Source organism: Thrips palmi, unplaced genomic scaffold (genome assembly GCF_012932325.1).
Source record: "Thrips palmi isolate BJ-2018 unplaced genomic scaffold, TpBJ-2018v1 HiC_scaffold_10, whole genome shotgun sequence".
NCBI lineage: Eukaryota > Metazoa > Arthropoda > Insecta > Thysanoptera > Thripidae > Thrips > Thrips palmi.
The window spans coordinates 1,015,817-1,028,487 of NW_023144621.1; the positions used below are offsets into that span (position 1 = coordinate 1,015,817).

Below are 12,671 nucleotides of genomic sequence, written 5' to 3' on the forward strand. Positions count from 1 at the left end.
GGGGACATCTGACCTTGCGTAACGCTCCGGTACGTGAGGGGACGGGGAGTCCGAGTCAGAGTATCGAGCACATTACAGAAGTTCTATCGGTGAATAAGGGTAAAAAAGGATTTACCGGAGAAATTTGGCTTTGCGTTACGCTGGGAGAGGGGGCCTTGCGTAACTTAGAATTCTTTGTGACAGCTTGATAACACTAAATACAGAAAGGTGAGACAAGTTGCTTCTCAAGGGGTGATACTAAAATATGACCGAAACAAGGTCGTACTAAAATGTGACCGCAAAAGGGTCAAACTTCGAGGTACATACTTTTTGTCTCACTGTTAAAGGTTGATATAATAACTCCCCAAGTCGGCTAATGTCTGGCCCATTTTCGGTCATTCATTTTAGTATGACCTTTTTTCGGTCATACTTTTTGTATCGCCGTAAATTGGTCAGATGTTTCATCCTGTGAATTTCAATGGAGTTTGTACTGTGCAGTGCAAACCAAAAAGTGTACATAGCACATTCTCATTAACAGCAGCTTCCAAGCCGCGTTCCAAGCTCACTCCTTTTCTTCTCAGCGTAAGTACTTGCTGGCACACGCTAGAATACAGTGTGCCTGGCATGTACACGCTAAAATACACTCGATTAGTCCTATCTCGTTTCAACTATAAACCAGAAAATTTAACAAAGTGTACAGTTTGAGAACCGCAAAGTGATAAATGCCCTATCTTCTACGAAGTAGTGTAAAATCTTGAAAAATCTTCCGGTTGCTTACGATTTAAATCTTAATCGGGGGTCATAACGTATTTTATTTTCGATTCAGCTCTTTAAAGTAAAAACTAGGTGAATCCTACATTAAAATTCTGTACCAAATTGCATTACTTATTTTAGTTTTAACAAGCATTGTATTGATTGTATTCACAAAAGTGCAAATGACATTTAGAGGACATTTTCAGCTTAAAAAGCTAAACATTAATAACATAATGGAAGTTTTGAGCTATGCATGCCGGAATCTTTTGCAAATGAATCGAAGAAGTGAAAAATGTCAAGGTCAACCTTTTACGACAAAATAGTATGCGCAAGGAGATTTTTTAAGATACAGCCAAAATAGGCTTAAAAAGACTCTTCGACTGGGTTTACAGCCTGGCATGTGCCTTCAAAAGTCAAATTTTAGTCTCCTCTATGAAAAATTTTATATTCCGAACAAATTGTGACTGTGGGATCCATTTGGAAAATTGCAAGATTTTCACCAGAACCTCCCCTTAACAGCATGCTTCCAAGCCGCGTTCCAAGCTCACTCCTTTTCTTCTCAGCGTAAGTACTTGCTGGCACACGCTAGAATACAGTGTGCCTGGCATGTCCACGCTAAATAAGAGTGTGCTTGCAAGTACACGCTAATATACACTCGATTAGTCCTATCTCGTTTCAACTTTAAACCAGAAAATTTAACAAAGTGTACAGTTAAGCGAACCGCAATGTGATAAATGCCCTATCTTCTACGAAGTAGTGTAAAAATCTGGGTGAAAAATCTGGATCCCGAGTTAAATCTTAATCGGGGGTCATAACGTATTTTATTTTCGTATTCAGCCCTCTTTGAAACGTAAAAAACTAGGTGAATCCTAGCATTAAAATTCTGTCACCAAAAAGTTGCCTTACTGCTATTTTAGTTATATAAAAATTGGTATTGACTGGTATTCACAGAAAGCTGAATGTTTGACGTGTGGTGAGGCAAGGACATGTCTCACGACCCTGCGTTCCTAACAGAATCGGCCGAGTCACACACTCAAAGGTAAAGTTTACGGATAAAGTTTTTCCCAACACTCGACTGCAACAAAGCGGGACAGGCTCTTCACTCTCATACAAACGTGACATCACTTTGATATCAATGATAAAATGTCTCATTCGTTAGGACGTGAATCAGCCATAGATTACACTCTCAGACTCGTATTGACTTTTTATCTTTTGCCATAAAGGTTTTTGTGCAAACGTAATATGTACCATTTTCTCTTTGGCTATTCACTATTTTGTTCGTTGTATCATGTTAATAGTCCATTAAACCGTACTTAATGTCATTTGCAATGTACTTTTCAATTTCTATATGCTCTATTGACAATTATATCCCTAAAACGATCAAAATTGTGCATAGTTAAGAAGGAAATAGTACATTTTACGTTTGCTCAAAAACCGCTATAAGCAAGAGAGAAAAAAGTCCATATAGGTCTGAGCGTATAGCTTTTTCACATTCCAACGAATGCGACACAACGCCCAAAGGAACGTGACATTTTGTCACGTTAGTTTTATCGCGATGTCACGTTCCTGGAATGGGAGTCTTCTTCTTCTGAAAACAATGACACTCCATTATAGAACACATGTGAACAGATTTATTTCAAAGAGCAGTGTGTTACACGCATAGCAAAAAAAGAATAAACAGAAAATGGGAGCATCAATCAAGGCGAGTATCCCAGAACAATCTTCTCGACTCAGAGGTCGGGTATCATCGCGGGGTAGCAGTCACTCTCTCGGCGAGTGAGGCAAACAGCTCGTTGACCAAGGAGCGGTGGTCCTGCAGAAACTGAAGCCACTCCGGGTGCTGCTGGATCTGCTTCGGGTCGGAGGCGGCCAGGTCCAAGGCGACGCGCTTCAGCCTCGCAGCACCGTACTTGTCCGCCAGCACGATGGTCTGTAGCACCTTGAAAACGTCGGCAGAGATCAGAAGCAATCAATATACGCAGGTTCACTGGTAAAACGGTTCCTGGTTTTCCCAAGAACTCCGTGGAAATCGCCTGTCTCAACAATAGGCTTCCTGGGAAAACCAGGAACCGTTTTTACCGTATGATCAAGAAAAGCAGTGCACTAAATGTTTATGTAGAGTTTTGTACGTGGTGATGCATGATTTTTAACTAGTCTAGCGTTTTGAAAAAAATGAAGTTCAAATTTGCGTAGTTTCTGCATTTTTATGCATTCATTCAAATTCCGCGTATGCACAAAATCGTGCAAGTTACACGAACAAGGTTCTCCATAAACATTGAGAGGACATAACAGTCCTGTTTCATCGTTACCCGCAGTGTCGAACTATTTAGAATTTAGCTTGACGAATTTGTGATAGAGAGCGCATGGCTTCACAAAATTGTCGAAAGTATATCGCTCAGAATCTAATATATTGAACAAAATAACTTCTTGCTTTACTTCGAACGATGACTAAAGCCCATCAAAATCTAAGAGGTTTCAGACCGCGAAACAAATACGTAGTCTGATTTTGAAGAGAAGCGTCTCCGGAACAGTTGGTTCCGGGGGACAAACCGGACAGGAACTCACCTCTTCCGGTTTGCTGGCAATTTGCTCCATGAGTAGTTCTTCGCAGTACGATTTCAAAGGTTGCATATCGTAGAAGTCAGCTGCGGCAAGCACATCCATATTCTCGGTTATCGAGGGAGCTCGCTGTTCACTGGCCTCGTGCTCCATTTGGCCAGTGTAAGCGTACCTGGACGGACACAACAATGTGAAACATTAGCTTCCAGGTAGAGCCGTCCCAGCGCACAATAAGATAAGCCAGAAGACCAGCAACAAAAATGGTGTGAAAGGTATTGTGAGTGTGTACACACTAAATTCTTATGGAATTTTTAAATGCATAATGATGCATTTTTTTATGGATAGTTATGCATGCGCAGAAACGTCCATAAGGTATATATAAAATTATGCATCACTGTGTACAATTTATGCATCTTCCTGCATAAAATTGATCCAGGATGCATAATATTACACGCATAACAAATGGGCGTATCTGCGCATGCATAACTATGCATAAAATGTCCATAAGAATTTAGTGTGTACATCGAAATTTTTTCTATCGTTGTCCGTACCAGAGGATGCGCTCGGTGACTTCGACCGAGAAGTTGACGGGCACCGTGGCGGTCCGGCACTCGGCCATGTCGGTCGTGAAGAGGCACTGGAAGACGGAACTGCGAGCAGACAGCACCGCCTTGTGCGCGCGGAACTCACGCGCCACGCCACCGTCAGCCCGGTCGCCGCTCTGGACCTGGAACAGTCCGCCCGGCACTCAGTAAGCTCTCGCAGCAAATTGGGCACAAGGCACGGGCATCACTCTCAATCCAGGAACGTGACATCACTTTGAAAGGAATGTGACAAAATGATCTATCTTCCGCTTCGGGGAATTATTTGATTTATCTCGAAGTTGAGTTTTTATCTCATTATTGTGCCTCAGGGTGGTTTGCATCACGACACCAAATTATTTGATTCATTTTCTAGCAGACTAGGAGAAAATCGACATGGACTACACGGTAAAAACGGTTCCTGGTTTTCCCAGGAACCCCCTGGAAATCGCATATGTCTTCGCCATAGGGCTCCTGGGAAAACCAGGTACCGTTTTTACCGTGTAACGATATAACTCTACTTAACCCCTTTTACCTCGCCTTTTACGGTCTAAATTTCAAAGGAAAATGGGTTACTCAGCCCGCAGTCCACTTGACTCTGTTGCACAAAATGGCAAAAGAAGATCAGATACCTTAACTTGTGGCTTTATGAATCTACTTGAAAAGAGTCAACTTAAACCAAATCCCTTTTTAATTTGGGAAACAAGTTGAAAAAAGAGGTAACTCCAAATATGTACAGCGAAATAGACTCTACGCAGACCTCAGCTCCCCTTGAATAGTCTCCGAATTCCACCTCGTTTGGGGGAACTAAGTCAACTTGGTTTATGGAACCTTATATGGAACCTTTAGTCTGTAAAGATTTAAATCACAGAAACCATCTTCAGAGTCGTATTACACTTCAAAACTTTCCAGTTATAGCTTGTGCATTTTTGACAAAAATCCATTTGCGTCATTTGTTAGGATTCAACTTTCCCTGCAAGCAGTTTTTTGTTTCTCGTTTTCATGTGAACAAGCTAATTTACACTGAAAAAAATGTCTGGTTATAAGTACCAGACCAATCCTAGTTAAACTAGTAAGGGAGGGTGGGGCAGTTTGAAACAGGGGCAGTTCGAAACAAACACCATGAGGGCTGCCGTAGGAAATGTGAGTGTGCACAATCTTCTATTTTCATGATCTTACTGATTTGCGATCGACACGGTCGTCAACGGTGCACTTTAGTGGCCTTGAAATAAAGGTGAAACTTCGGTAACATTGAAATTGGCCTAAACTTAAATTTCTAAGTCACGGGAGTTTCCGTCTGGGTTTCGCTAGTAAGCGATCATCCCCCGCGCTTTTAATACATCTTTTGGTACCATATTAGGCAAGCGTAACGCACCCTCGGACACTGACGCAGCCCTCACCAAGTCTGGCGGGGAGCAGCACAACTGTAATGGTGCCCTCTGGGGCAGTTTGAAGCAGAAGTGGATAGGGCAGTTAGAAACAGCAATATCACTAGAAAAAACGTTTTATATAATGGAAAGCGAGCATAATGGTGGAAGTTCGTAATTCTAGATGGCACCAATGGAGACGTTGTATGTTTGACCCGTGACTTGCATCAAAATGCAACGTTTATGGGCTGTTGCATGTTGTAAACTTTGCGGGCAGGAAAAGGCCTTTATTTCAACTCAAAAACAGTAATGTGTGTTAACAACTTTGGTTCGTCTCTCTGAGACGAATCCATTGCCATAAGCATTTTCAAAAACTTCGCATTTTGAAAAATATGCCTTTTTGGCTTTTAAATTATTATTAAAAATGTTGATAAAGTTCGTCAAAATGTCAGCACTTGCATGACAACGTCTATTTGAGTCTATTTGAATCTATTTGAGTTGTGTACGCGGCCCTTCCTGGCCCGTGTTGACTTCCGTACAGCTGTTTCAAACTGCCCCATCGCTGTTTCAAACTGCCCCGGCCTGGGGCAGTTTGAAACAGATGCAAGGGTTGGAGTTTCACCTTATTATTAACGTTGAACGAACTTGTGAGCGTCTGCGGGCGTTTTCTAGTCTAGAGAATGAGTCATTCTGTTAATCTAGTGCAAGCACGCAGCATATAAACCAGCGGTACGATTATAATAACGAAATTCCAAATTCTGTTTCAAACTGCCCCACCCTTCCTTACTTGTTACTCATACGAGAATCCCAGTAACTCTCACCGGATGATCAGTTACCGTAACCAGCGCGGGTGTTGTGACATTTACCAGGTGGCTGCATAATAATCCTGGTAAATTTTACCAGACTGTTCAGTAATTGGCACCATCCGTAAAACTTCGAAATATTCGTTTCAATTGAAATGTTCGGGTGTCAAAAAGTAAAGTGCAACCGGTTTCGTTATTTTCGGAGTCTTAAATCCGAAAGAAACACTGGGAGTATTTCCCTGAGCCAGACACGAAGAGAGTCACCTAGTGGGGATCCCCTCCACCCACAGGCGACGTGGTGGCGCAGTGGTAACGTGCCCGTCTCTCAAGTGTGAGATCCCGGTTCGAATCCGGAGGAGAGAAGGAGGGAAAAAGCAATTCAGAGGTTGTTCGTCAACGAAATCGACGTCACATCAGGTTTCAACACTACAAAAATATATATATTTTTTTAAATTTTGGACTTCTTGCTTCAGTTTTGTAAGCACATGAACTAACCAAGATGTTTGGTAAAAACTACCAGAAGAGGTCCTGGCGGCATTGTAAGGATAACTATAAATCTGGTACGGTTTACTAGACTGAGGCCAACTAGACAGTTTAGTATTTTTTACACCAGAATTCTAGTTGAGTAATATTCTATCAGACAGTCTGGTATTATCAGACAGTCTGGTATTTCCTACCAGGATTCTGGTTATCGTTACTAGACTTTTTTTTTCAGTGTATGGCTCATTCACATCCAAAAGGGGTACAATGCTCAGAGGAGCGTGACATGTTACGCTCGAGCTTTGATGAAAATACAACCAGTTTGTGATGAAATTTTCATCGTTTTGAAGTAATGATGTCATCTAGCCTACAAGTTTGTCACAGAGCGAAAAAAAATTTTCAGTGTAGCCTAAGTGCATTTGTTATAATCAGTGGGACACACGAAGACACCCCCGATATACTTTGAGCCTCAAGACGTTTGACAAAGCCATCTGAGGAGATGAAAAGTTTACTAACCTGTAGAACAACATCGCTGAGGACTTCTTGTTTCAACAGCTTGCCCAGGTCGAAGCCCAGATCGAAGTACTTTTCAGCGCGGCGAGGCAGCTCTTTCTCGTACACAGAAATTTTTACCTAAGAAACGAACTTAGTATTAATTTTCGAGGACGAAGCATCAAGCAATGAAGAAACCAAATCTTGAATTTAAGTAACCCAGCATTAAACTTTGAGGTGAGAGACCTGCGCTGAGGTGTTCATGTTAGCCCGAAATTTTCTTGAGGCCAACTGCTTCTAGCAATTTTGACAAGAAACTCCAACTTGTTAAAAATTCAGCTGATCCTACTTCTGTCCTTTACTCAACGAGTACAAGGGTTCGTTATTGCAAAGGATTTTCCATTGTGGCAACAAATTCATGATTCCCGCTAGGTATAATCCCAACAGGTATAATCCCCTTCAGATATACTCTACTTAAGGGGGCTCATACATGTTCAAAGCACTTTTTTTTTAAAAAAAATTTTGATGTAGACGGATTAAGATTTTACAATTTCTGTGTTTAATTCCTTTTAGATAATTGAGTAAGCTTCATTTTGGCTCAAGGGAAAGTGACTTTGGACATTTTTTTGGAGATTTAGTCGAAACGTTTAAAATTTTGCTTCTCGTAAGATTTTGTTCGCATACTTGCTCAGATCTGTGGGGAAAAAATCAGGGACTGATCCCCAGTAGTGTCGTAGAATTGACTACAATGGGCTTTATATCTGCAATAGTTTGCAGGAAAAAAATAAAAACAATTTTTTGTTGAAAAATTTGTTTAAAAAATTGTTAAAAATTTGTTTGTTTTTTTTTCTTGAAAACTATTGCAGATATAAAGCCCATTGTAGTCAATTCTATGACACTACTGGGGATGAGTCTCCCTGATTTTTTCCCCACAGATCTGAGCAAGTATGCGAACAAAATCTTACGAGAGGCAAAATTTTAAACGTTTCGACTAAATCTCCAAAAAATGTCCAAAGTCACTTTCCCTTAAGCCAAAATGAAGCTTACTCAATTATCTAAAAGGATTTTAACACGGAAATTGTAAAATCTTAATCCCTCTACATCAAAATTTTTTTTTTAAAAGTGCTTTTAACATGTATGAGCCCCCTTAATTTTAATATTATTTACGCGGGTTCCCAACAAGTATAAATCCCAGCAGATATACAACGTCTTTTCTATGTTTCTATGATAAAATTCTGAACTGCAATAGAGACAATTGTATAATTAAACATAGAAAAGACTAAATACCACTGAATATTTCTAATGTGGCCTGAAATTGCATAATTCTCCGTATAACTATCAAGTCTGGTTCCAATTTCTTCAAGACGAAGCCTTACTTTAGTCGAAATATGACTGCCGACTCGAATAGAAGCAAATCTAGGTGAAAATCATTAACGGGTTGGTCTTTTATGGCCTCGTAATCCATGATATCTCTTTAAGTATTAAGTTGACCGTAGTGGCACTTGGCAGGTGAAAAGAGAACATAGTGATGACGTCAAATTATCTAGAAACAATTTGTACTTGTAACTACAAAAATAATTTTTGGCCCGCCCTTCTATTTAAAAAATAGGGAGGGGGGGGCTATGCATTTGTCTTTGTGTCTGTGTGTTGTTGTTGTCGTTGTTGTTGTTGTTGTTAGCGTCTGTGTACAAGGAAGGAGTTGAGCTAGAGTAACCAGATTTGGAGGGTACTTCAGGAGTACCGTCCAAACAAATAATCCGGTGGTGCAAATCCCGTCCGGGTCGCACAAGGGCTGCTGCAGGTTGGTTTACATGAGCGGGAGGGGGATTTCCGCCATTATTGGTGCTAGCAGGGCACATGGGTGTATTTTTGGAATCGGGGCGACGAGACAAGATGAATGGACCTGGTCCCGACCCCATCGGTCGCTTTTACAAGTTGGCCAGATCAGGATCTTCTAAAAAGGGGGTCGACCGACTAAAAAAATTTATTGTAGATTTCGATTGGTCTCAGCAAGACCTTTTCAACGAGGGGTCGGAAAGGGGGTCCAGGAGCCCGCCTTCATGAGTTATGGGAAAAAGTGCGACGGACTCGTTTTGCGCTCCTGCTGTGCCTCTGTTGCAAGGAGTTGCAGTAGCATGGCAAATATGGGTATTTTCGGAATGAGGGCTAAGAGACAAATGAAATAGGCATATTCTAAGGACAGTTGGAGTAAAAAGTTTATGGACTTTTGCAGATTGTGAATAGAAGGGCGGGCCTAAGTCACGATGGTACATCGATAACTTTGCTTTACCTGCTCACGGGGTGCGTGATGCGAGCGGGCCGAAGGCCCGGGCCTTCGACTGGCCAAGTTGGGTCTGATGCGAGGGCCGAAGGCCCGAGGAAAGGCCGCCGGCAGGCCAAGCTGGACCGGCCCCCTGTCGCACCGAGTTGCCGGCGACAGGACGACCAGACGAGGTGAGACGCTTGCAGACCGTAAGCCTTCAAGACACTCGAGTTACACAGAATAATTGTTCCTCAATACTGCAAATGGCTTGCCCCCCGGAATCTGCCAGTAGCGCAATATGAATAACGATTGAAACGCGAGTTGTGTACCCGCTAGCGAAGGCAGTTTCATTGGCAGCGCATTTCCTGCAGTCGAAGCTGTCATCATGCCCATTTGTAACCAATCTTCGTTGTTTTTCTTCTGATTTATTCCTAGTGAGAATTATACCTGGATGTATACCTGGTGGGAATTATTCTTGCCGACACATAAAAATCTATTATTAATCCCTGTACTCTGCAAACTCAAGAGTGTACTCAGTACACTCTAGTAAGAGTGTGCTCATGAGTACACTCTAACTAGCGTGTACTCAGATGAGTACACTCTAACTAGCGTGTACTCAGATGAGTACACACTTTCAGCTGCATAAATTGCCAGGCGTGCTTAGGTGTGTACTAATCTGAGTACACGCTAGTTAGAGTGTACTTATCTGAGTACACGCTAGTTAGAGTGTACTCATTTGAGTACACGCTAGTTAGAGTGTACTCATGAGCACACTCTAACTAGAGTGTACTGAGTACACTCTTGAGTTTGCAGAGTATATCTGGTGGGATTTATACTTGTTGGGAATCCGCGAACATATAAATATATAAAATTAAATAAAATAGTGTGATCTGATGACCTGGTGGGATTATATTTGGCTGACATCACCTCTTGTAAGCCGAAAGGAGGTGATGTCAGCAGGTATACGGTCTCACTCTCAGAGCCATATTGACTCTTTGTTTATAGCAGTAGCACCATTTCCTTACGCAACAATATTACTTGAAAATTTGTTCAAACGCCACGAATAAAAGTCCGTGGTGTAGGCCTATGCACAATTTCATCGACAATATTTTTGGATTTTTGGTACATAACTGACAAAATTGTTGGTAAACCTGAAAAAACAAAAATTTACAAGAATAATCACTGATAAAACTTTTGTCGTTACTAAACTACACTTTTAATGCTAATTTTTTGAGCAACAAGTATTGCAAGTCCATAAAAATATATGTAATGGATGCGACAGTTACTGATCTTGTACATAGAGTTTTATTTGTATGTACTGACTTCATTTATTAGTTACTACTAACTCCGTTTCTTTCTTACTTCTGACAAAATCTCTAAGTAGGCACTAACAAATTAGTCCCAGAAGGCTCCATGCTTCTTTTAAATAACTGGTCACAGATTTGTTAGTAAGGCTTATATACAAAACGTCAATAGGCTACGCTATAAACAGATTTTTATCAGTAAGGTACCTAAAAATTGTTCATAAATTACATAGAAATAATTTTTAAGTAAAAGTACAGACAAAAATGTCAGTATGGCTCTGAGAGTGTTTGCAAGTTGCAGGATATGCACGGGTTTGTGTAGTGTAATTCTGATACTGACATAAACTCTCTTGGAGCCGCCTCTGTTGAAGTAGTTCAATTGCGGAGAGTTCGGATGCGTAGTGTAGATCAGATCATTGCCAGGGACGGCGCTATCTTCTTTGAGAACTACCGTGTCGTTTTTGACTTCAGCAGTAAAGGCAACCTAAAGAAAAATATTGTAAATACATACGGCGACAGCAAACACGCACTGCACTGAGCAAAATCAACTAAGACGGACCACTTCTTCAAGCGACCCTCTCCGATTTGCCTGATTTTTTGTAGGCTTCATGACTAACTGAAAAAGAGTCTAAAGCCAGAATATTAGGTCCGGCAAAAATTTATTGCCCGAGATATGGCAAACTTTAGTTTAACTTTTGGAGAAAAAACACGAGTTTGGGTATTTTGGACTAATTTTCCACTTTTCATAGTAGACGGCTAAAATTTGGTCACTTTATATAAAAATGGCCAAAAGTCCCGCCCACCCAACAGGCGTGTTTGGCGGGCGGGTGATTCCGTGCGTAGGGGTTATTTTAGCCACCTTAGAAAGCCACATAATCAATCTTGCTTGTTCGGCCGGAATTTTGCCTAGATGGCATCAATTAAACCCCAGGAAGACACTCTGAGCGCGGGCGAGCTACAAGTTGACTTTCGTTTTCTCCCCCTATTAAATATGACGAAATTTACTGAAAATGTGACGGAAATTACGCTTGACGGAAATTACAAACAGATGTTTCTAGCTCACTGCAAATGCCTATCGCCACAGAAATATGCCGTAAGTTTGGCACACTAGTTCGACGTCAAGACACGTCTTTTCACGTGTAGGATGTCTTTCAAAACCCGATAGGAGAGGAGCGAGAGGGGCATACGGAAATTACACCAATTGTTACAACCCACCGATTTCACACACAACTTCCACTCGCACACCCACACCCCTTGCTTTTTCGTCACCTAAACTCGTTCTGAAGGTAAACAGACCGTGCTGATTCTAAATACGGCGGTGGTTCTGAGCAGGGAGCACTCCAAGTAGTTTTTTTAGTGGTTACTTAGAAACCGCCAAGGTAAAAGTCGGAGTACGGTGGACATTTTGTACGCGTTCTGAAAGGACACTTGGGACATTCCATGTGAAGTCAACCAGGCCTTAGCCACCATGGGCTCCGATCCGGTTCTCGTTTTCAGGGTTTGTTACCCCTATGGTCCCATGAATTAATCGGTACTTGGTTTGGGGTCCGGCCCCCCAGGGGCTAGGCTATGGGCAATTTACTTTTTTGCTAAATATTGGAACAACGCAACTTTGGAGGGCAATATCTCAGCAACCATTGGTTGTAGGTCCAATCCGAGACCAGATTTGGAAAGAGGATGAAAAACTGAATCTTTTTGGCATTTAAAGTTTTTATGTCCAAAAACTTTTTATAACTTTAAAACTTTAGTGAAGTTTTGAAATTAGCGCCATTTCCTAGATCCTCAACCGATTTTGACCAATCTGGGCTTAAAAGATAGCTTAAACCCTTCCCTAAATGAAAATGTTAACCAAAACATGTGTTCGGCTTCGTTCCCGAGAACGAGCCATTTTCGTGAACCCCTGCAACCACGTATTTCACCAAATTGTAGTGACGGCCGCACTCGATACCACACTGGACGCTCTCTTAGGTGTTTTCGGCTCAAAGCAAGTTTCCGAGTTGCTTTTCTTATGTCAGGGGACCCAAGCGCCTGTCAGGTATGCCAACAACCAGCAGACCTGCAACGCACCAGTGACGACAGGGTGGCCTACA

The 12,671-nt window shown here is 41.7% G+C and overlaps 1 protein-coding gene across 9 annotated transcripts in view; it reads right to left on the reverse strand.

Annotated features, from left to right (window-relative positions):
* Positions 1–2,340: 2,340 nt before the first annotated feature.
* LOC117651378 (kelch-like protein 1) overlaps positions 2,341–12,671 on the reverse strand; it is a 29,557-nt gene continuing 19,226 nt past the window's right edge. For all 9 annotated transcript variants that reach the window (XM_034395385.1, XM_034395421.1, XM_034395394.1 and 6 more), the window contains 5 exons: positions 10,922–11,065; positions 7,039–7,155; positions 3,843–4,018; positions 3,298–3,463; positions 2,341–2,671 (listed from right to left, as the gene is read on the reverse strand). In XM_034395385.1, coding sequence (XP_034251276.1) covers positions 2,477–2,671; positions 3,298–3,463; positions 3,843–4,018; positions 7,039–7,155; positions 10,922–11,065 — 798 coding nt within the window. In that variant the 3' untranslated portion in view covers positions 2,341–2,476. The remainder of the gene's footprint in view (positions 2,672–3,297; positions 3,464–3,842; positions 4,019–7,038; positions 7,156–10,921; positions 11,066–12,671) is intronic.